The following is a 24,239-nucleotide window of genomic DNA, read 5'->3' on the forward strand; positions in this document are numbered from 1 at the left end:
TAAAATACAGGTAAAATATTTTCCATCTTGTGAAAGTTCTTATAAAGGCATTTCCTTCTTTGGATCAGATGATTTGGATTTTCTTTCTTGGCTCCACTTGATTTATTTTAATGGACCACTAAGTATTTGAAACAAATACATAGACTTAACGATGGATCTCAGTAAATTTTTGTTTTAAGTTAAAAAAATGCCCCTTACTGGGTGTGGTGGTGCATGCTTTTAAACCCAGCACTCGGGAGGCAGAGGCAAGCGGATCTCTGTGAGTTCAAGGCTAGCCTGGTCTACATAGTGAGTTCCAGGACAGCTGGGGCTATAGGGAGACCCTGTCTCAAAAAGACAAAAAAATGCCCCACTTCTCCTTCCATTTACACATGTCTGTTCTACTCAGGTGAAGACAGATAACTTACGTGAAACCAGAAAGATATTTCTGTGGGTATGGGGCAGGGAGGTGTCTTTATGAACTGATTTAATAGTATGGACCAATACAAACTGGAAATAGTTCTTCAATGAGTAGTGATGTTGACAGTGTTATAAATACAGCATTTACTGCCCACAAAATCTGATCACTGCTTTCATTTGTACAGAATGCATTCAATGTAACACACACATTCAACACTTACAGATGCCAAAGCCTTTCCAAGTGCATCCCCTGTTTGTGAGCTTCCAGCAGCAGTACTTCTGGTTCCTGGACGGTACAGATAGGCAGACAAATCAGAAATATTAGCAGGAATGCTTTGCTTCCTTAAGCATTACTTCAAGGGGAGTAACTATTGTTGCCTAATTTCTGTCACAAGTAAATCAGGAAATACTCTTACGTTGTGCTTAACAAGGTACAAAATAAAGACTATTACTGTTTTTTTTTAAATTTTTTAAATTAATAAAAGTTTCTTTTCTTCATCTTTAAACTAAATACTAAAAAATTTATTGAACAATATGGAGCTCATGGAAAACTCTCAAATTAGGATTTAGGAGTTTTGCCAACCCATAAAGCTCACCTAGAATGCTATCTGATCCATTGATGGGAGGAGTATGTGAGGCAGCAACATATGGTGAACTACTGGTGCTGCTGCGGTGAAAGCTGGACATTGGTGGAAGACTCGTGTTGATGTCTGTTGGTGACACTGAGTGTGGAGGATAACTCTAGGAAAGAGAGAAAGAGACATGATGCAGCACGTGTTTTCTGAGGGCTAGGGATATTGTTCAGCAGTAGAGCGCTTGCCAAGCATCCGTCTCTCTCCTTCCTCTCTCTCTCTCTCTCTCTCCTCTCTCTCACACACACAGACACACATGCACGTACAATAACACATAAAAACTTTAGACAATGTATATTTTCTGAATAATATGCACATATGTGTATACACACACACCTTGTATAACAGGTCTAAAAAGCATGGAAGTTATGGCTAGAGCATTACTACAGTAACACTACAAAAAGCCAATGGTAAATCAGGATGCCTAGAGCTACTTTAAACTTTACAAGTTTTAGCATAATCAAATTTTATATTGGAATCTGAAAAGAAACAAAAGCGAGGCCAAGAGCTTTGTGACAGCACAGCCTACCAAGCGGTCATGTGAATGAAGGTTGCCATAACTACTGGACTGAGACATGTGGGAAGTGGAGGTCCCCAGAATTCCACCAAAACCAGGCTGGCTCATTCCATTTGATGAACTCCAAAGGTCAGAAGAATTGTGGGTCCCATCTAAGATAAAAAGAAATAAATTACAAAGTTTTTCTTTTCTTTTGATTATGCACACTGAAGTCCAAAGGGTACTATGATGACTACTTGCAAATGTCAACTTATTACAATCTAGGAAGAGTTTCAGTGAGGGTCTACCCTGATCAGGTTGGCCTGTGGGTATGTATGCCTGTGAAGGTGGGAAGACCAACTTTGATGTGGTGGCACCATTTCATGGGCTGGGCCTTGAACCATGAGGGATGCAGGGAGGGGAAAGTAAGCATGTATTTCTCTGTTCTTGACTGTGATATGATGTGACCAGCTGTTTAAATTCCTGCTGCCTTGACTTACCTTCTCTGATAGGCTGTTACCTGGAATTGTGAGATAAGATAAACCCTTTTGTCCTTAAGCATTTTTTTTTTCTTTGCCAGGGTATTTTATCACAGCAACAGAAACAAAACTAGGACGGGTACCCACTATTCATTTTTGCTTATTTTTCAATCTAATACTCTCTCAAGTTTTCTTCCCTTCTAATTACAAAATTACTATTTAAAAAGAAGCTTTATAATAATAATAATAATAAAAACACAAACAAACAAAAAAGAAAACCAACCCAAGCTGTAATAGGTATCTCATTATAAAAAATTCTCACAAGATGTAAATTTCATACCAAGGAAGGTCATAATACTTTGAAATCTGGGGACAAGCTGAATTTAACTTTTGATTGAATATTCTACTAATAAATATAATCTAAAAGTTCTTAATCTGTAACAGGCAGTGCACATTATGCCAGACGTTCTGAAAGTGTGGAATGGGGACATTTCTCTCCCAGTAAATCTAAGTCATGGGGACATTTCTCTCCCAGTAAATCTAAGTCATTGAGAGTGACTCCATTACAGTTGGACTTCAAATGAACTGTGTCAGTAGTGACTTCATCCACAGCATAAAGTCAAGGAACCATTTACAGAATAATTTACTGCTCCCATATACACACTTCCCATAATCCCAAACCACAGGACACCAAATAAAAATGATTTGCCAGATGTGAACTGAAGGAAATGCAACAAGTTTTTCTTTCTTGACGAGGCTCATTCAGTTCTATGATATTCACTATTTAATCTGTAATTCAAACAAGAAACCAGTTTCTAGTTTTATATTTAAAAATTCTAAGACAAACCAGTAGTCTTGCTCATTTTTTTCTCAATTTAAGTCCTTTACAAAATGAATCAGTAAGCTGGGCGTGGTGGCGCATGCCTTTAATCCCAGCACTCGGGAGGCAGAGGCAGGCAGATCTCTGTGAGTTCGAGGCTAGCCTGGTCTCCATAGTGAATCCAGGACAGCTGGGGCTACAGGGAGACCCTGTCTCAAAAAGACCAAAAAAAAAAAAAAAAAAAAAAAAAAAAAAAAAGAAACAAAATGAATCAGTAGATGATCACTATAAAGGTTTGTTGGATAATTTAATTAAATTACAACTAGCAAAAAATGGCCCTAGAAAATTATATACTCAAATTTTAATTTACCTCAGTTGAATAATACCTAGAAAAATACCATCTAAATAGCTATTCTCTTCTCTCACACTTTACAATACTGGTTCACATACAGATGGCTATATTCGGTAATGCTTACCTTGCATAAAGAAAGTGCTAGCAAACATACTGGTTGGTGGCTTAGGAGATGGATAACTAGGAGATTCACGGTTGAAATCATCAGAATTTGGGGATGGTGCATATACCTTAAAACAAAACAGGAAACTCAATTATTTATAAAATATATTCACATAGTGCCAAATATAGTTACTAATTATACCCTTCTTTTTAGCTGGTTCCTAGAAAAAAAATATTACTTCATGTATTCCTTTTGGCATGACAGTTTTACTAGGAGACTGAAAAAGGCCTAAGTAACCTGGATGGAGAAATAATTTTCCAACTAGGCCATAATTTGAAACCTTAGGGGGCAAAAAAATAGAGCAAAACATACAATTTGGGATCATAAAATCCATTCTTTTCACTGTTGCAAGCTTTATCATTTAAAATAAAATGAATGCGATAAATATTTCTATCCTCTGTTAATATAACTGAAAGGCACCACACAATAGTTTACTAACTCCTTAACTTAGCAGGATTAGAAAATCTTAAATTTCAAGTATATTTTCAAGTCTGGTACATCTTTTAAGGAAAAAAAATCATTTGTTAGAACAATATTAATTTCTTTTAGCAAATAATTGCTTCAGGTAAGGAAACTACCAACATTATGAATTACATTCAACATCTGCATTCCTTGGGAAAACTAAATGGAGAGTCAAATAAACTTAGTGATCAAAGCATGATCACATCGTTTGTGTAACTACTGAAGGAAAACTAAATAACACTTAGTTATGTATGAAGTAAGGCATGGTAGTTCATGCCTGTACTTCCAGAAACTCAGGAGGCTGAGGTGAGATGGATTCAAGTTCAACGTAACACTGGCAACAGACTTGAGATTATTTTGAAAACAAAACAAACAATAAGTCATGTATGTCTTAGCTGGAAGAAAGTTAACATTACAATTATGGGAACACGTACACATCCCCCCCTCAAATTTGTTTAATCAAAGAGAATTTCTGGGATTATATGGAAGAAACTCGGCAATGGTTACATCTCTGGACTTAGAATTGGGGAAAAGGCCTTTTAGTATATATTGTGGTATTTTTACCCCAAGCACAAACTTCTAAACATAAATAAGAGTTGAAGGACCAAAGATATAGCTCAGTGGCAGAGCACTTGTCTGGTATGTACAAAGCCTGGGTTCTTTTTCTGAAACAAAAATACACCAAGTTAAAGCAGGAGACATTTAAAAAGTTTACGGAAACTATCAATTATATATTCACAAGCTACCAAGACCTTCTTCTTCCTGTGAGGCACTAACTATACTCTGTCATAGTACCTCAACCTTCCTGGGGTTCAAGTTCCTTCATCTGTAAGGTAATGCTACCCTGAAACTCAGAGGGCTGATGGGAAGATGAGATGAGGTGACAGATAAAACCAAATGTTTAGCACAATGCTTTTCACAGTGCAGCAGCCTGCAAGAATTCACTGATACTGCCATCTTTCTACACCCAACAGAAGTGGTTACTGCTAAACATTGCTCCTGTTCAGTTTAAATGCTGTTTGCCAGTTTGTGTGACTTGACTCTACTTACAAAAACACAACTTATCATAAAACAAAGGTTAGAAAGTCCTTTTCTACTCTTCTTGCTGGTCTTCTTATGGCTTGGCTTTTATGTTTGTTTCCTACCTGTCACTTCTCATAAGTGGTACCTGAGAAGTGTGGGACAAGATACATTCTTAAGAATTATACAGAAGAGGGGCTGGAGAGATGGCTTAGCGGTTAAGAGCACTGGCTATTCTTGCAGAGGACCTGAGTTTGATTCCCAGTACCCACATGGAGGCTAACAACCATCTGTAACTCCAGTTCTAGGGGACCCAAAGCCCTCTTCTGACCTCCACAGGCACTGCACAACACAGGTGCCCCTACCAACATGCAGGCAAAACAGTAATACACATAAAATAAAAATAATGAAATTTTTGTGGTCTTTTTGAGGTAAAGCTATTTCATAAAAGATTATGTCAGAATTAAATATATATATAAATGTATTTGATGAATTTTTCAGGAAAAGAATTTTGAACTATGTTCTTTCAATCAAAAAGCCCTGTGTGGTGGTTCACACCTGTAATCTCAGCACTTTAGGCTAAGGCAGAATGACTGCCATGAATGAGAGTTCAAGGTCAGCCTTAGTCACACAGTGAGCTTCAGACTGTGCTATCCTGTTTTAAACATATAAACACTGTGGACTTCAGAGTGCTATCCTGTTTTAAACAAACACTGTGGACTTCAGAGTGCTATCCTGTTTTAAACAAATAAACAAGCAAGCAAACAAACAAAACATCAAAGTTCAGTTTCTAATCTTTCATAACTGGACATTCTTTGCCCCTTTATGTGTTAATCTCCCCAAGATAAGTGGAAGCCATAAAAACAGAAAGTAGATTAAACCTCTTGACTTACTTGGCTGGGAAATACAAACCAGTCACATGTAGAAGACACCATCAGAACACATGCTTCTCATCACGGGCCTGTACCTACTGCACATCCTGAATTTTTTTTTTTTCATTTACATTATTTTATTTGGAAATGTTCATACCAGTACAGGGAAACTAGACTTCACAGATAACAGATGTCATCAGTTTGGATATCAGTTTATTATAAAAGGGAGACACGGAAATTATTTACATGATGAAATATTTCAGCGCTTCAGTGGAATGGACAGCTTTGTGTGATGCCATTTCAACAGTGCTTTCAGTCTACATACTTCCCAAGAATGTCACCGTCTCTAAATAAGAAATAATCCTTGTCATTTATAACTACTTTGGTGCCCCCGTACTCTGGGAGAAGAACTTTGTCTCCAACTTTCACACTAACTGGTTGAATCTCTCCACCCTTTCCTTTAGAGCCTGATCCCACAGATACTACTGTTGCTTGCAGTACTTTTCCTTGAGATTTTTCTGGAAGCATAATGCCACCTTTGGTGACAGTTTCAGCTGCACTCCTTTCAACCAATACTCTGTCAAACAGCGGAATAAACTTTCTAAATGCTTGTCCAGCCATGACTCTGGCCGCCGCTGCCCGGACTCTACTCTCGCGCCGCCACTGCAAGGAGAGCCACATCCTGAATTTTGAAGTATGGAATATAAGTCTCTAATTCATCTATTCATCTAACTATATTCAGGTTATAGCCCAAAATGTGAACCTCATGCATGAGAATTATGAAAAAGGTCAAGTTCTGCTGTATGCTGTATCACTGCATGCAACAAAATACTTCATTATTTTTCATCTTAAACTTTGAAATAATTTGCCAATTCCCAAAGGAAAGGGATATGTTTATTTTGCTGATTTACAAACTGCTGCTAAATAAAGAATATGCTGATCAGATAACTGACAGCCATCACAGAAAGCAAGGAAGCTGAGGTAAATGAAACAAGTCAGAGAAAGACACATACCTACTTGCACTTGAAGATTTCAAAGCTAAATGGGAAAATGAGACCCCATGTAAGAGGCAAAGTTTATTTTTAATGATAGTCTCTGTACATAGAAAAAAAGAGGACTTTTTCAAGATAGACCCTAAAATAAAAATGGTAACTAAAACCCTGAATTACTTTATCATTTATGCCCTAGCAAAATTTCAAGTTTTTATCATAATAAAAATGCCCTACAGTTTGTAGTTCTCAAAGACCATCTGACAGCATTCCGACTGCTTTTGGTATCTTAACCATAGCCTGCAAGAACACAGATGCAACGCTATGGAGCAGCAGTTGTGCCAGCCTTGATTTTTCAGATCAAAGAGTTCTTGCGGCAAAGCACAACTGATGTGGTCTCGGAGAGTTTATTAACTCCAGATGTGGGGAAATAGTCAGCCAATTCCACAAAAAGAGCAAGTCTCTCCCAGTTACAATCAGTACTGGCCGCAAATTAAAACCAGACTGCTTATGTCATCTGATCACCTGTATGGAGATGCCAATTTTTTCTAGTTAATGATCTAATCATACATTTAAATCTCAAGAATGGTTTTGTAACACAATAAACAATCTTAAAATTAAGACACAGGAATACGTATGGCTGAAGATAATAAAATCTACCAGGAGTGATATCAGAAAAAGGGAAAATTAAGTATTTTAAGGTGTTCTATTTAAACATGGTAGATAGAAATTTGCTTTAGAATTTCAGCTTCTGTTTCAGAAAGACTAGCCCAGGCAGTTATTACAGAACTGTCCATTTTCCCTTCGAAGGATGGTGTGAAGGGATATTTCTGGGGTATCTGTTGAACAGACACTAACTTAAAAGAAAACTGAAATCTAACCCATACTTCCTTTCCCTCATTATTAAGTCTGGTTGAAAAGAACAAACCCATATCAATATCCTGGATGTTCTCATCCCACCCACCCAGAGTGACTTTTTAAAAGGGACTACACAGCAGGGATATTTACAGTTGTGACTAAGCAATTACTCTTAGAATGTTTTAGTTCATGCAACCAACTGGAGCCAAACTAGCAAAGACAGATTCCCTTTTTTCTCCCTGCTTGGATGATTCAGTTTAGGCATACCCATGACCCCTCCAAATATCCATAACCCCCCAAATCGGGACAGAGCACTCTGTTTGGAGCTGTAGAGGCTGGAGTTGCGTGCTCAGCTCCTGCTTTCAATGCATCCTTCCCGTAATTCATATTGGAAACGGCCCTATGAAGCAAGGAAGCGTAATGACTTTCTGGTCATCTGAGAAAAGATGAGAAGAAAAACCTCTAACTAAAAAAGATAGATTCTGTAGCCTGTGTGATGGCTGATATTTTTAAGCGGTCCAAATGACAAGATGGTGAGAATTTTCTTTAGTAAGTGTGAAGAGCTACATATCTTAATTATGGGGCCCTTTATCAGAACACAAGAACTCTTCAGAAGCCACCCAATCTTATCTGTGGTAAGGAAGTACTCTCCCTCTATGCTGTGCAACTCAACAGCATAACTCAGCAGCCACCTGAGATGCAGACAGTACAAAAGAGGAAATGAACTTTACATTTCATTTCTTTTTTAACTTAAATACTCACATATGGCTAACAGTTACTAGACTGACTATACTCCTTTACTCAGTTTAGTATTACATAAATTATTCTGAAATAAATATTTTGAATTATAAGCTCCAAAACCTATGAAAACCAGCCTAAATTCTCGAACATTTTTTGGAACACTGTCATCTAATTTGGAGTAGGAAATATGGAGGGCTGGGGGTACGGCTCTGGTAGGGCACTTGCCTAGCATGCTTCAGGCTCTGGACTGGATCAGCACTGCGAGGGTATGGAAAAATAAAGATGATTTCAGCAACAGTTCTTTTTTATTTTTATTTTTTGAGACAGGGTTTCCCTGTAGCCCTAGCTGACCTAGAACTCGCTATGTAGACCAGGCTGGCCTTGAGATCCACCTGCCTCCGTCTCTCAAATGCTGGGATTAAAGGTGTGCACACCATGCCTGGCACTTAGTAACAGTTCTTTTTGAGTTTCAATATGTTCAACATCATTAAACATTTTAATATACACTAACATGGACCTCCAATATGTGAACAGTCTAGGCTAATCATAGAAATTATCTTCAGGAGGCTAGAGAGATGGCTCAACAGTTAAGAGCATTTACTGCTCTTGCAGAGGACCTGGGTTCTGTTCCCAGCAACTATGTGTTGGCTAACACCCATCCTTAACTCTAGTTCCAGGGGATCCAACACTCTCTTCTGGCCTCCATGGGTATTGCATGCACATAGTACACTTACATACATGCAGGCAAAACACTCATACACATAAAATAAAGAGAAATAAAATCTTTTTTTAAAAAAATGCAACCAGATGGTTTGGAGAGATGTCTCAGTGGTTAAGGACACTGACTGCTCTTGCAGAGGACCCAGGTTCGATTCCCAGCACCCACATGGTGGCTACGAACTGTCCTTACTCCAGTTCCAAGGGAATCCGAAGTCCTCTTTTGACCTCCATGGCACTGCATGACATGGGTGCACTCACAAATATGCAAGCAATACACGCACACACATAAAATAAAAAATAATAAATAAAATGTTTTAAAAAATGCAACCAGAAAAAGATATTAACTTGATAACAACTTACAAAAAAAAATCATTTGGCTAATTTACCTTACTATCACAATTTTAAAATAAAAACATGGCATTACATCTGTCAGGAGCATTCACTTAATTTATATGACAGCTTGTGTAATGATGTTATGTAGTAAATAATACAAATTCTACAAGATCTAGCTAAATTCTTAAAGCCTAAAAGGAAAAAAAAAAAAAAAAAGTCCAGAACAATAGAAAAAAGAAAATCCTAACCTAACTCAAACCTAAAAACTCTAGTTTCTGGATGTACAATGTGAAGAGAAAAAAAAAAAAGGCACATTTATGATCTAACACTCCAGAATTGTGAAGAAAAAAAAGTAATTCTTATATAATTTTATTTTATAATTAAATTACTACTGATTAACCTATGTAATTTCTGAACAAAGTAATATACAACAAAAAGCTTCCATCTCTGAATTTTTAAAGATCTGAATTTTGTAAAATGAGGCTATTAAAGAATAAATAAAACTTTTGGCTTTAATAATTACATTCATTCAAATAAGTGTAGATAGACACCAGAGGCCATAAGATAGATTCACAATATAATTTTCTATATATTCTTTAAACTTTTGCATGCCCACTAATCAATGTATTCCCTAGGATTAAAAACAAACAAACAAACAAACAAACGTATCTTTAAACACAATGTAAGAATTTAAAAGTGTTTGAACTTTAGCTCTTTCTACTTTATTTCCTCTCCAATTAGAGTTAAAATATAACTCCAAAAGAAAATAACATAAAAATCCAAAAACAAAACTATAAAATGGCATCTTAACTGAAACAAAGGACAGATCTGATAAACACTTCAATGCTTTCAGAATTTTTTAAATTTTCATTTATTTAATTTTATGTGTATGATTATTTTGCCTGCATGTATGTAAATGTATCAATGTCCTGCAATGCCCACAGAGGCCAAAAGAGGGTGTTGGATACCCTGAAGCTGGAGTTTTGGGTAGTTGTTGGTTGACATGTGGGTGCTGGGAACTGAACCCAGGTCCTCTACAAGAGCAGCCAGTGCTCTTAACCACTGAGCCATCTCTCCAGCTGTCAGTATTTTAATACCACAAAGATAGCAATTTTGCCACAAAGAAAATCTGTTTACTAGAGTTTTTATGGTAACTTCTTGTTTAAAATCCAAATACTTCTAACAAAGAACCACAAGTGCTGAACCCACAAGCATCATAAAGCAAAATGAACAAAGGGCAAGGACTGACTCAAGGGCACATGAGCCATCTCTACCTAAGATTCTTCTTACTAAATTAGCCTGCTAAAGCACAACTCAATTTCTACAAGCAGGGGAAATATGGGATACCTTTCCCCCCAAATCTACAGAGAAATATTTATGGATACAAAAAGAAACTTTCCTCTCAAGGAATAATAATTATTTCCAGTTTTCAGTAGAAAGCATTTTCTTTTTTCTTAAATATTTTATTTATTATTATTTTATGTGTATGCGTGTATTGCCTGCATGTAGGTTAAGTGCACCCATGTCGTGCAATGCCCATGGAGGACAGAAGAGACTGTCGGATAACCTGGGACTGGAGTTACAGACAGTTGTTAGCTGCCATGTGGGTGCTGGGATTCGAACTCGGGTCTTCTGAAGAACAGTGTTTTTAATTGCTGCGCTCTCCAGCCCCAGTAGAAAGAATTTTAAAATCAGTTACTGTTTTTCCATGTAACAAGCAGTTTAATATACCAATTTCCAACTGTGAAGATGATTTCTCAAGATTAAATGAGGGATATTTTGAAAATCAACTTTAATATTACTGGTCATATTTCACTGGTTTTTATATTGCAAATGCTATTTCTTTTCAAATAATTATACTTTTTCTTCAGAAAGTGGAATTTTTAAGGGACAGGATTTGAAACTTACTTCTAGGGTAATATATTCAACAGATCAATATGTGCAAACTCTCAGTTATCTACATGAGTAAAAATTATTAATAGATGCAACAAAACAGCATCTGGCCCTCCTTCAATACATTCATGGACAAGTGGCAAAGAATGTTTATTCTCTCTAACTAGTGTTTTAAAGCTGACCGGGGACAACATACTTTCCTAACAAGGTCTATGTTTTTAATTCACTGGTATCTATGGCTACTTGAATTAAGAAAGAAAATCATCTTGAGTTCACATATTACAGTTTCAATTATTTTTGGTAGAGGAAGGTCACCCCAAGTAGATTCATGCAAATATCCTTACCATTCAATGTCTAAAAACACTGTTTGTTGAGAGAATTTCTATATGACTGCATGCTCCCTATCATAAAAATGTTACATATAACAAACTAGGCCCATAGACTCAAACCTTGGTTCTATATACTTTCTCATTGATGAAATGCCTTTATTAATATTAAATAAAAAGGTTCAATTGAAAAATAAGCCTTCAAAAGTGGGGGAAAAAAAGAAAGAAAAATAAGCCTTAGAACAATTTACAATGTAATCTGAGTTAATTGCTTTGCTACTCTAATTCTTACAAAGAAACAAATTACAAGGGCATTGAGATGCCAAACCAATATTATGAATCCTATTAGAAAAGAGAATCAGTTAGTCTAATTTCCTGAGTTTGAAAACATACCTATAATAGTTTTAAGGTCTCTTAAGCAGTAAGTGTTTGATGGACTAAAAATGAGGGTCAGTGGTAAAGTGCTTGCCAAACATGTGGGAGGCCCTGGGTTCAATCCCCAGACACAGACACAGAGAGACACCCTGACTAACCACATCCATTACAATTCATATAATTAACATTATGATCAGACATGAAAAAAATATTTATGAAACTAGCCCTGTGCTATTTTCCAGTTACATTTTCTATGTAATAAAGAGTATTTAAATACAAATAGTAGTAAGGAGGAATTTAGTTCATTATAGAGACTAATTTACTTGTGCTGGGATGGCATAATGAGGAAAATCTATCTTGGAGCTGGACTTGGGTTCAAACGCAGAGCTTACTAACTAGGTAGGTGGGGTTTGAGCAAATTACTTCATGCTTCTGAATCTCATTTTCCTAATTTATAATGTGAGGCTAGTAACATCCAAATGAAGAGTGGTTTACTGACTTACAGGAGTCAGATATCAAGTTACCTACATTGTGCTGTTTCTGTCTTTTCTCACACAGATGCCATCCGCTCTACATTCAGAATGTGTTTCCGGCTTGAGTTTAAAATTTCTTTTGTTTTGTGTCTAATAAGATAAAAATAATCCTTTGATGTAGTAAATGGTCCATCGTGTCTGTAACTGCTACAGTTCTTATACCTAGAACAGTATGAGTGATCTTTAGTTGAAAGCCTAGAATAAAGGCAGCTGCTTAGATCACAGCAAAGCCAAAATTCCAGTCTTCAAAATAAGGAAACCACAAGAGTCTGTTCCCTCCAACGTTCTATTCTTAACCTTTGAGGCATTCTACATTTTTGCCTAAATAATATCAACTATAATCAATAAGAGAAATGAATGCAAGAGAAGTTTCTAAAATGGAACCTCAGAAACTCACTATTCTGTATTTTTTAAAAAAATGTCAAAAAGGCATAATGTCCAAAAGTAGTTCTACTTTCCCTATTTGCCACACATATTATTACCTTACAGTGTAATGAACACAGTGACACAAGAGTGACGTGTTATGAAGCATTAATCCCTTCTGTTTTCAAATGCAGAAAAACAGAGCTAACATTTCTGGTGTTCCTGGTCTGCCATGTGTATTCTACATCCAACAATATAATACCATCTACATAGTCTTAGTAACACACGGCTCTTCCTTTGGTTAATATGACTTTTCTTAGCATCTGATCGGTTTTTATCAAGAGAACCTAAACCCATAAATATATGGAACAAAACTGAAACAAAAATAAAAGCTGGAAAAAGGAAAGCACTTTGTTTCTCTCTCTTGGGCACCTGCGATGGAATCAATGGGAACTCACTAGCATTAAAAAATATCAACGTAAGTCAGTAAGATGGGGCTAAAGAATAAGCTTAATCTGTTTACCATGAGAATTACATGAAAATTCCTTAACAAGCAAAGAAATTCATTTCACTTTACAACTGAAATATTAATAAAGTGTTTCTTTTTACACTAAAGCATTGATAGGTTGACATTTCCTGGTAGATACTAAAATGATGTATGTATGTAGTCTTTAGGCAACATAATTATATACCACATAATTTTCTTACTGAAAAAAACTGAGGTTATTAGAAAACATTTCTCATAATTTTAACAAGACTTTCATAACAATTAGAGAATAATAATTACTAGAACAAGATGTATGTGTAGCCTTAGGATATAGAGAACTGAGACAATATGTTATCTCTTTATGTATTTTTCAAGAACATGCAAGGCACCTTTGACCTATATCAGGCACAGGCTATCAATTTTCAGGATACATCTCTCTACCATACCAGCTACACCAGTATACCATAAACCTGGAAATGCTTACTCCTATCAAAGCTGTTCCACCACCCGTCTCAGTATAGAACAAAGAGGAATGCTATAATAGAGTGATCTGGGCTCTTGAAATAAAATCTAAACTCAATCTGAGTTACAGTCTCTGCTCCAAAGTCTCTGTATAATGAATTTTACTGAGCTTATGTGTGTGAATGCTCACATATGTACATGCCATCTTCAAACAGCAGACTGTTCTACTTAGAATTAGACACAAAAGAAAAAAATATTTTCACATTTGAAAGGCAGCTGGCAAGGAAATTATTAGAAATTTCACTTCCCACTTAAATCTACCTCTCATTCTCCAAAGCTCTTTAATATGGGCAGCTTGTACACACACTTTCAATAGGTTTATTTGGCTTGATTTTCATCTACTAAGAAAGTCTACTCAAAACTTCATTATTATACCAGCAGTCGGATCTAAAAGGCCTTCCATCAGAGCAGTCACCAAATGAAAACGCTCTTCTGCCCATTCTCAGTAGCCTCACTGGAGCACACACTACTTTAAAACACTTTCAAGTGGTGAAAAGGAAAGAGCAAACATACCTGGCTTTATATTATTTAGGAAAATATAATAATTTCTTACAACTTCAGTACTAACATTATTTAAAATACCTGTCTCTAAATTACTAACATTACATATGAATTTTTCATAACATGTGAGAGGGAATTAAAAAAAATACTGAGAAGGAAATCACTAAATTTCTGATATATAGTGAAGTTGCTATTAATTAATGTGGCATTCTGTAATGCTTATCAAGAACGTCACAAAGGTGACTCCTACTGAAGCTCTCAGAAAACTCTGCTCTCTTTTTAGCGAATGCAAAATTCCTGTGGCTTTAAAGATACTTTTTGAAGAAATATACTAAGTAGTCAATACTATTAGCTAATATTAAAGAATAGAAAAGACTTGCTTAGCAATACAGAAAATTATTATTTTAGAATAACTAAGGCTGTGCTACAAATAGAACAGAAATATATTCTATGGAAAACATGTAAGTGCATTCTTTTAAAAATAGTGATTTATGTTATAAATCTGCACAGGGTCAAATACTCTAGTATGATTGGAAACAGATGGTATCCCAGAAAAGTCAGGCTCTGGACCTGAAACTCCAAACAGGAAATACGGCCCTTACTAGCTGACTGCTTCCCTAATCATTCCCAGAACTTCATACTTGGTTATTTTTATGAATATCCCAAATTACTTTCATCTTTCCCATCCATTTACAAAGCATCAAATAATACTGTGTGTGTGTATACACACACATGTCTATGTCCTATATTTAAATGATATGTTTATAATGAAAACAAAAAGAAATGTACTCTCAAACTTATGACTAGGGAAGAAAGATATCAGGCTAAAAGTAACTCAAATTCAAATATATTTTCTATACTATTTTAAAAATAAAAGCCAATCTATTGAAGTAACCATCGAAGACATGACTTTATCAATACGATTACACAAATAAATCTAATATATTGTAAAAAGAATCAAATCCTCACAGGTTTCACTAAGAAACTATTAAACTACACTGCTTTCCATTAAACAAGTTAATCAGGCACTAGATGAAGAAAGAAAAAGGCTTACCGTTTTTCCATTATAGTAATACATCAAAGAATTGCTGCCCATTCCAGGGACAGGATAAGCACAATACATGTTTTGATTCTGAAAATGCTACTGTTTGCAGCTAACACACACAGTTCCCCTCCCTCCAAGACATACATCCACACAGGCAGAGAAAGTCTTCAGTACTGTGCATCCACACGGATCTACTCAAAAGGAACTTATGCAAAATAGGACTGAACCAACTCACAGAGCACAAATGGGGGGATTTATACTGTAAGCAATCTCTTTCCATTTCTACCAAGTCCTTGCATTGGTGGGGGATACCAAAGAGACAAATTTTGGGCCACTAAAAGAATTATCTAAAGTTACACACTCTAAGCAAATCATACCCTAAAGATAAACATACCACAGAAGAACCAACCAATATATAGTCTCCCTCTCTCCCTTCCCCCGCCCCCGCCCCAAAACAAAAAGGAAGGCAGACTGACAGATCTTCCGCTAATCTGTTTTAGTTTTAATTAAATTAGAGCACTTGTGGTAGGGAAATCTTGCTTACTACACCTTCAGCAACACTACCATCTGGCATGGTCTAAAGTTGCTTCCAACTTTGATAAACACATGATCAAGCAATCAGGAATAGGAAACACTTAATCATGTGTGTGACAAGAAGGATCTAGAGAGTTAAGTCTTGAACAAAATCACTTCCTGGGAAAGTGGATCATCATGTAAGTACCTCTTCACTAGCTAGAACAAGTTGTGTTCATCTTTTTTTTTTTTTAACACTACAAAAATCGTACTGGAAAAAAAAGGGAAAAATTAGCTTTAAAATAAATTATCTGTGTTTAATAACATAGACTTTCAGTTATAAAGTTCCTTCAATTTCTCATTCACAACACCAAAATAAAAGTTTATAGTAGAGCTGGGTGTGGTGGTGTATGCCTTTAATCCCACCACTTGGAGGCAGAGGCAGGTGAATCTGTGAGTTCAAGGCCAGCCTAGTCTACATAGTGCGTTCCAAGCCAGCTGGGGCTATAGGGAGACCTTGTCTCAAAAAGACCAAGGGCAAAAAAAGTTTATAATAGAATGTAGACCTCTAGAACACCTTATATTAAAAAATCTGGTAATTAAGTAGGAAAAAATGTTGTGTTTTATATAAGACTCAAAGACTGGTATGTGGTGTGTAGAGATAAAATGTGAACTCCAGTTAGTAAACTAAATAAGGTTCACTAAAAACCTCTTTTTCTATATATTCTACTTCTATATATTCATATTGTGTGTTAATGACCATATTTCTCAGAAAAAGTGTGGGAATCAATGTCTCAGATTTTTCTAGATTATAATACTTCAAAGTCATAAGGAATTAATCACTGTCTCTAAATGTTTCTCTATATAAACACATTTCACTGTTTCAAATTTCGAGAATGTATCATTTGGCATGGATTCTAACCCAGGAGAACAGAACAGCACCTTTCCGTCTTCCCTCCATCAAGCCTCCTTTGTATTACATCCTTTCTCTGAGCTTCCAAGGTTCAAACAGGACTGTGCAAAAGGGCACATCACTTTCAAAGACACCTTTCATGAATCAGAAAACCACTGAAATATTCTAGGACTAGTCTGTAAGAGTGAAAAAACAAAACAAACCAAGCCAATCAAACAAACAAAAACCCCAAACAAATTCCATTCTTATAAACATACAGATCAAGCCACAGTAATATAACTGAAATCAGGCAACAAGACCAACTGACTTCACAGTGCTTAAAAGCTGAAGGTATCGAACAACAATAAAACTTCCCACTTTCCAGATACAGAAAAGGCTGAGAAGCAGCGGCAAAAGACCATCACTGCACAGCAGCCATTACAATGCCAGTCTGCAGAGTGCAAGCAACTTCCTCCTGAGAGACCACAAAGGCCGCTTCAATCCTTGGAGAACTGTGTAAAAAGCTTTTACAATTAACAACGTCATGTCTTAAAATCATTCAAGTAAATTTTAATGATGGACAGCCTTTCTCTATGAACAGAATAACTACTTAAAAAGAAAAAAAAAATCAACCATTTAAGATAAATTTTCACTCTTCTATTAACTATTAAAAATAACTTACTTTTTAATAGAAATTATGGAGGAACAAGGAGAAGAGGGAAGCAAGATGTATAGATAACATCTCAGCATTTTCTTTCTACAGTATTTTACAATGGTTAAAAGAAGCCTGCAGGGGTTAAGAGACAGAGTACCACAGTAAGTGGTGTGGTGGGACAAACATAACATGGTAATGTGAATCCAGCTACACAGCCATGGCTATTAAAGCACAATGAAACATTTAGAATTTCACCACCAGTTATTTTAAAGGCAGTAATCTGGAGAGAAAAACAGTCATCCCAACAAGAAACTCAGAGTAAAACCAAACAAACTTATTTTTTTTGCTTTAAAGTCAGTTTACTGAGCAACTAGGTAAAATTCACGGTTAAACATAAAAGGCAACTGTTTCTGAACAGCTGATTTGGCAAGCACAAGCTCTTGCTTCTGCTTTTCATCCTCCTCTCAAAGACAGACATGAACCCACCACCTGGGACCTCCACTGCACTGGAATACCAGTTTGGTGTGCACCACTACGTGAACTGAGAGAAGACAACAGGACCTTCAACTACAGGTGGATCCATGACTGTGTGATGTCATTGTTAAACTCTTCCTCAAAACAAGAAAAATCACTGACAAAACTAAAGAGAATTTACATAAAATGTTTCCAAATTTTACCTGCCTGTTTTAAGTTTATCATTCCCAAGTATCATTTTCTAGAAGTGTACTTTACCCAAAGAAAACTGAAATTAGTTGATATGGACAGTTATTTGCTTTATCAAAATTACAAATTGTCTTCAAATGATAAGATCTTTTTCCTCCTACACACACACACACACACACACACACACACCACAACAGGACATTCTGTACCAATATTCAAATCACTGACAAAACTAAAGAGAATTTACATAAAATGTTTCCAAATTTTACCTGCCTGTTTTAAGTTTATCATTCCCAAGTATCATTTTCTAGAAGTGTACTTTACCCAAAGAAAACTGAAATTAGTTGATATGGACAGTTATTTGCTTTATCAAAATTACAAATTGTCTTCAAATGATAAGATCTTTTTCCTCCTACACACACACACACACACACACACACACACACACACACCAACCCTAATCTGTGCAACAGCTGCAGCACATTTTTTTCCTAAGGAGAATCATATTACAGGAAAAAATGAATATAGATGGATCAAGTGCTGCTCTAGTCAATGCAGTTGTTTAATCTTTGCTTTTTTTTTTTTTTTAAAGGAACATGTCAAGGGTTAATCCCATGACTCACCCTGACAAAACGAGTCAGCTGGAGACAGGGCTGATTTTAAAACCTGATTTCAGACAGGCCTGCAGACTGCATGGAGGCACTCCGGGCTGTCAGGCACTTTTCATCCTGAATGACTTCCACCCACAATGTATAGAAGTACTTACACTATTCTCAGATTCTGTGATCAGACTCAATATTCACATCATTTTCAAATGTTCTTTTTGCCTCAAATGTTCTAGGAAATAATGTTTATTGCTATTACAATAATCACCAGGCAGAGACCTAAAACTAGCTATGGAAACACTAGATTGTGTACCTCTTTCTTTTCTGAAGATCTAGGGAAAAATATAAAAAAAAAAAAAAAACACAAAAAGCTACTATGATAAGGGCTTACTAGAAACCAGTTTAAATTAAAAAAATATATTTTATTTCTTATTTTTATTTTATGTATATGAGTCAACTGCCTGCAAGTACATAAGTACACCCACAGGTCAGAATAGGGCTTTGGATCCCCTGGAACTGGAGTTATGGCATTACAAATGGTTGTTAGCTGCTATGTGGGTGCTAGGAATCAAACCCAGGTCCTCTGTAAGAGTAGCCAGTGCTTTTAACCACTGACCCATCTTTCTAGCCCCCTAGAAACCAGTTTAAATTTCAGGCTTTTATTATGAAAATTTCCTTGTTCCTTCTAATTTTCTGTTGATTGGGAAGTAGATTTTCCTTGGAGAGAGGCAAAATTCATTAGAATTACCCATGCAGCATTTTCAAGAATCTATTTTATTTGCTCATCTTTATTCCTGGTATTTGGATCAAGACAAGAACTTTACCTTGTTAAAAAATAAGCTTGTTAAACTGCTCTTAAGCAAGAATGTTTCAAGTGACATAAGATTCTATTCAGCTTCCCAAAGAAAATTTAATTGAATAGAATTACATATACGGACTTAATTAAAGCCAGTTAACAGTTAATCTTACTGTACATTTTTTTTTTTTTTTTTTTTTTTTTTTATTTTGAGACAGAGTCTTCTGTAGCCCCAACTGGCCTGGAACTCATGCCTGCCTCTGCTTCTCGAGTGCTGGGATTAAAGAGGTGTGCCACCACGCCCTGCCTATACATTTTTCTAAGTAAGCCACAGTCCACTACGTAAACCTAAAAGCTTCATAAATAATTCCTCATGAAAAGTTTCAACATTATTTCTAAGGAAATTAGTTCCTGGAAGGTAATGAGGACAAACTTAAAGGTTACATATGATTAATTCCACATAATCTGTGAAGGATGAATTTCTGTAAATAACAAATTATTGGATGCAAGGGAGGTCAGGGTGAGGAGAGAGATTAAAGTGGGTAGTGAGACACCCTGACATGGTGCCTCCCCATACTCGCAGTACCAGAGGCTGAGGCAGGAAGACTGCTTGCTGGGAGTTTGAGGCCAGACTGGGCCATTTTGTGAGATCTTATCTCACAAAGGGGGGGGAGGGGATATCTGTAAGCACATAAATTCAAATGAAAGACCCTCTTTCTCCAAAGCCTCTTCTTTCCAATTTAGCCTGGGCAGAAATGACTTAAGAAAGACACATTCTCCTAAACGTGCAGAATTTTGGCTTCACTGCTAATTAAATCAGGCACTCAACAAGATACCACAATTCCAGGCTTTGTATCTGACACTATATTACAGATTTTTCTAGTATATGCAACTTTGTAAAGAAGGTGATTTATAACAAGTTAGGTTAGATAGCCCCACATTTCAGAAAGTTTACAATAAACAAAAATATAAAACTCTAGTTAAATAATTCATCCCCTCTACTCAGTCACTAATGTCTGCTCCATACTGAAGACAGCAGCTACTGATCTGAAATCACAGTGACCCAGTCAGCCAGCCACTCTCTCTTGCTGACATCTAACTCTGCCTACTCTATGAAAATCTTAAAAATCAAAGACCTGAGGGCTGGGTGTGGTGGTGGTACATGCTCTTTAAACCCAGGCAGAGGCAGGCAGGTCTCTATGAGTTCAAGGCCAGCCTGGTCTACATAGTGAGCTCCAAGGGTAGCTGGGACTACAGGGAGATCTTGTCTCAAAAAGGAAGAAAAATAACCAAACCGAAACAAAACCCAACCAACCAACCGAACAAACAAGAAACAACCAAAAACAAAACAAGAGACCTGATTCTGTTACCTTTACTTAGGTAATACTTTATGGAAAAATTTTCCATGTAAGCCTTGGAAAAGGAGAAGCCACGATAAAGACCTACATTTTTACCAAAATCAAACTTAAAATGGATGTTAAAGATTAAGTTCTGTTACTTGGATGCTGGGATGCTGGGAATGAATGAGGAACATAAACACACAAATAATTCATTCTGGGTGCTGGAGGTGGGGTTCAGTGCTAGACAGCGGTAGAGTGCACTCAGCTCGTACCTGCCTATGGGATCTGGTTTGACCTCTGGTGCCATCAGCAAAATAAACAAAACAAAAAAACCCAGATTCCCCCTTAAAACCACTTCTTAACAAGGAGCAAGGAAAAATGATAAAATCTACTTACCATAGAATAGCAACTTTCTTATTGCTTGTTTTTTTTGTTTTTGTTTTTTTTGTTTATTTTTTGAGATAGGGTATCCCTGTAGCACCAGCTAACCTGAAACTCACTATGTAGACAGGCTGGCCTTGAACTCACAGAGATCCCCCTGCCTCTGCCTCCTTAGTGTTGGGATTAAAGGCACGCACCACCATGCCTGGCTCTTATTGCATCTTTACAAATATTTCAAAATCTAGCCAGGGGTGTGGCATATGCCTTTAGTCCCAGCATTTGGAAGGCAGAGGCAGAGGCAGGCAATTCTCTGTGAGTTCAAGGCCAGCCTGGTCTATATAGCGAATGCCAGGCCAGTTGGAGTTACAGGAAGACCCTGTCTCAAAAAGACACCCCCACCCAAAAAACAAACAAACAAAAAACCAACCAATCAAAAATCACACCCCCTCCAAAAAACAAATATTTCAAAATCTAACTTGAGTTCTAGACATCTTTCATTTTTAACAAAATAGAAAATATCCCATCTATACAGCTAATAGATGTATCAACATGACCTATATTTTTGGGGGAGAAGAATACTTGTTTAATTCCCCTTTTGAACATCTTAAGACTATAATAAATGGATGTGTAAAAACAGCCCACCCCCAGAAGACAGCACACAGGTAAATAAATAGTACTTCTCTGATACCAGCACCAACAAAACAGATCACATGAAGCTGCTAAAAGGTGACCCTTTCCTAACTCTTCCAATAAGACAAAAAGGCCACTCTTCAAATCTGTAAAAGCTAAGTAAAGGGCATCATACACCACTATGACAAAGCAGTTTTCTCTGAAAAATTAAAGAGGGTTGGGGGGAGGACTTCCCTCAGTACTAATAATCCCTAGATCTCCTGGCTGTCCATCTCTTTCCCCACATGAGTTTGCAGTTTGTCACTTTTCATTTATCGTTTAAAATAACATGGTAAGAGAATCATTAACTATGTTGCAACTCGATAATTTTCCTGCAGATGGCTCTATAAACACAGAACTGCCTACTGGAGTATGTGCACACACAAAACAAAATGACAGGAGCCACAGGTCCTTAACCTTCCTGCTAAACCAGCATGGGCACAAAGCTTTGAACTTGTTCAACAATCTAACAAAAACTAGGCAAACAAAGCTTTTTATTACATCATCTGTAAAGGTAAGTATGGACAGGACTTTAGACTGAGTTACTTGTTTCTTATAAAGTGTCACACTGTCCTAGTTACTTTCTATTACTGTGATGAGACACTGACCAAAAGCAACTTGGGGAGGAAGGAGTTTTATTTGGCCTACAGCTCACAGCCCTTTATCAAGGGAAGCCAAGACAGGGGACTCAGGGCAGGAACATGGAGGCAGGAACTAAAGCATAGACCACAGAGGAACACTTTTTACAAGGTTTAAGTATATTTAATGCTCTATAATATAAAGGTTAAAATATGCCTATATTCTTCCTTTTCTGAAGCTAATTCAGATTAACCTACGTAGCTTAGACCATCTCAGAGTCAATTGAGCATGGTATAGGAGGAAAGAACAACATTTGCTATTGTTAATATTGCTAATCATGTGAGTTTGTAGATTCACTCAGCAGAGTTAGTGAGCATCTACCAGCACCTTGGTAATGTAGACAGAATAAGCAACATAAACAAATAGTACTCTTATTTTAGCAAGTGGTTGAGGTAAAGAATGAATTACAAGATTAAGTGTTACAGGGAAGAATAGAGCAAGGAAGGAGGGAGTGTTAGCAGCATGCTGCCATATCTTGTATGGCTATGCAAGATCCCCACCCATCAAAAAGAAAACTAGTCATGCAGATACAAAAGCAAGCAAAACAAAGTACAGGCCAGCAGAGAGAACAGCAAATAAATAGAAGGGCCCTGAGGCTGGACTGAGGGAGGGGAAGATGGTGGAAGGGGACAGTTCATGAAGGATCTGGTAAGTCACTCTAAGGATTTGGTTTTAATATAGAGGAAAGCTACTAGAGGATTGTGAGCAGTGGAAAGAAACCATCTGACTTAGATTCCTAAAGGAGAGCTAGAAGGCTAGCTGGGAAGCGCTGGGGCAATCTAAGAGACATCGGGCAGCAACACAAAGCAACATGTTAAATTCTTGGTGGGATGAAGAAAGGAGAAAGAAAGGCTACCACCATATCAGTGAAACCCTCTTTTCTCCTTCGTCTCCAGCAGTCCAGCTTCTACAGTTCTCAGTTGTATTTTGAATGAGGTCAATCCTAAGACAACACAGTTTAGTGCTAGTGGATGAAACACCTTTTTGTGTAAAAATGCTCTTATTTTTCTGTGTAAAAAAACTTTTATTTTGTGTATAAATTAGTAGTGTAACTTAGAGGAAAAATGGAATAAAAATTCTTTTACTTATATAAAGAAACCAAGTTAGTATCATTTTGATGTTTGAAAAAGCAGAGAAGGAAGTTGAGAAGTACAATTTAGAGCAGGAAATCAACACATGATATTCCCTACTCTCTATGAGTAAAAGAACTGGTATCCAGACTTGATTAAAAAACTTCCTAGGTAGTATATTCTATAACCAGAGGACAATTACTCAACAGAAAAAAACTAAGTTGCTTCTCTTCACATGTGGAAGTTATTTTTTAACTATAAGTATCGTGAAGACAGGATCCATGTTTTACTTGGATTTAAATCCCTAATGCTTGGTACAGTATCTTATTGCAAGGATTGTAATTCTTTACTCACAGGAAGAGTTCTTCAGTCTTTCTTAGGACATTCTTAAGTGTGGACAACTCTTCACTATTAGGTCATCTCAACAGACAGATACACTGGACCTAATAGCAAAGTGTTGCTAATTTTCAAATTGGTAGGCTTTCATTTTACTTCTTTCTTTCATTATTTTTATTTTATGTGTATGAGTGTACTGCCTGCATGTATGTGAGCGCACCCATGTTGTGCAATGCCATGGAGGTCAGAAGAGGGCTTTGGATTCCCCTGGAACTGGAGTTAAGGATGGTTCATAGCCA

At 36.7% G+C, this 24,239-nt stretch overlaps 2 protein-coding genes across 14 annotated transcripts in view; both read right to left on the reverse strand.

Moving 5' to 3' along the window:
- The window catches only part of Tcf12 (transcription factor 12), a 388,060-nt gene that overhangs the window by 48,415 nt on the left and 315,406 nt on the right, over positions 1 to 24,239 (reverse strand). For 10 of the 13 annotated variants that reach the window (XM_029570687.1, XM_017801872.2, XM_029570681.1 and 7 more), the window contains 4 exons: positions 3,303 to 3,408; positions 1,561 to 1,700; positions 996 to 1,140; positions 621 to 685 (listed from right to left, as the gene is read on the reverse strand). In XM_029570687.1, the coding sequence (XP_029426547.1) occupies positions 621 to 685; positions 996 to 1,140; positions 1,561 to 1,700; positions 3,303 to 3,408 (456 nt within the window). Of the gene's footprint in view, positions 1 to 620; positions 686 to 995; positions 1,141 to 1,560; positions 1,701 to 3,302; positions 3,409 to 15,390; positions 15,557 to 24,239 lie in introns of those variants that run through there. The other 3 variants (XM_017801884.2, XM_017801883.2, XM_008847543.3) reach the window with 1 other exon arrangement.
- On the reverse strand, positions 5,808 to 6,366 carry LOC103745565 (10 kDa heat shock protein, mitochondrial). The gene has a single exon (XM_008847516.3). It carries the CDS (start codon positions 6,314 to 6,316, stop codon positions 6,008 to 6,010), a length of 309 nt encoding a protein of 102 aa, XP_008845738.1. The 5' UTR covers positions 6,317 to 6,366; the 3' UTR covers positions 5,808 to 6,007.

Source organism: Nannospalax galili, unplaced genomic scaffold, assembly GCF_000622305.1.
Source record: "Nannospalax galili isolate Female #2095 unplaced genomic scaffold, S.galili_v1.0 scaffold611, whole genome shotgun sequence".
Taxonomy (NCBI): Eukaryota; Metazoa; Chordata; class Mammalia; order Rodentia; family Spalacidae; genus Nannospalax; species Nannospalax galili.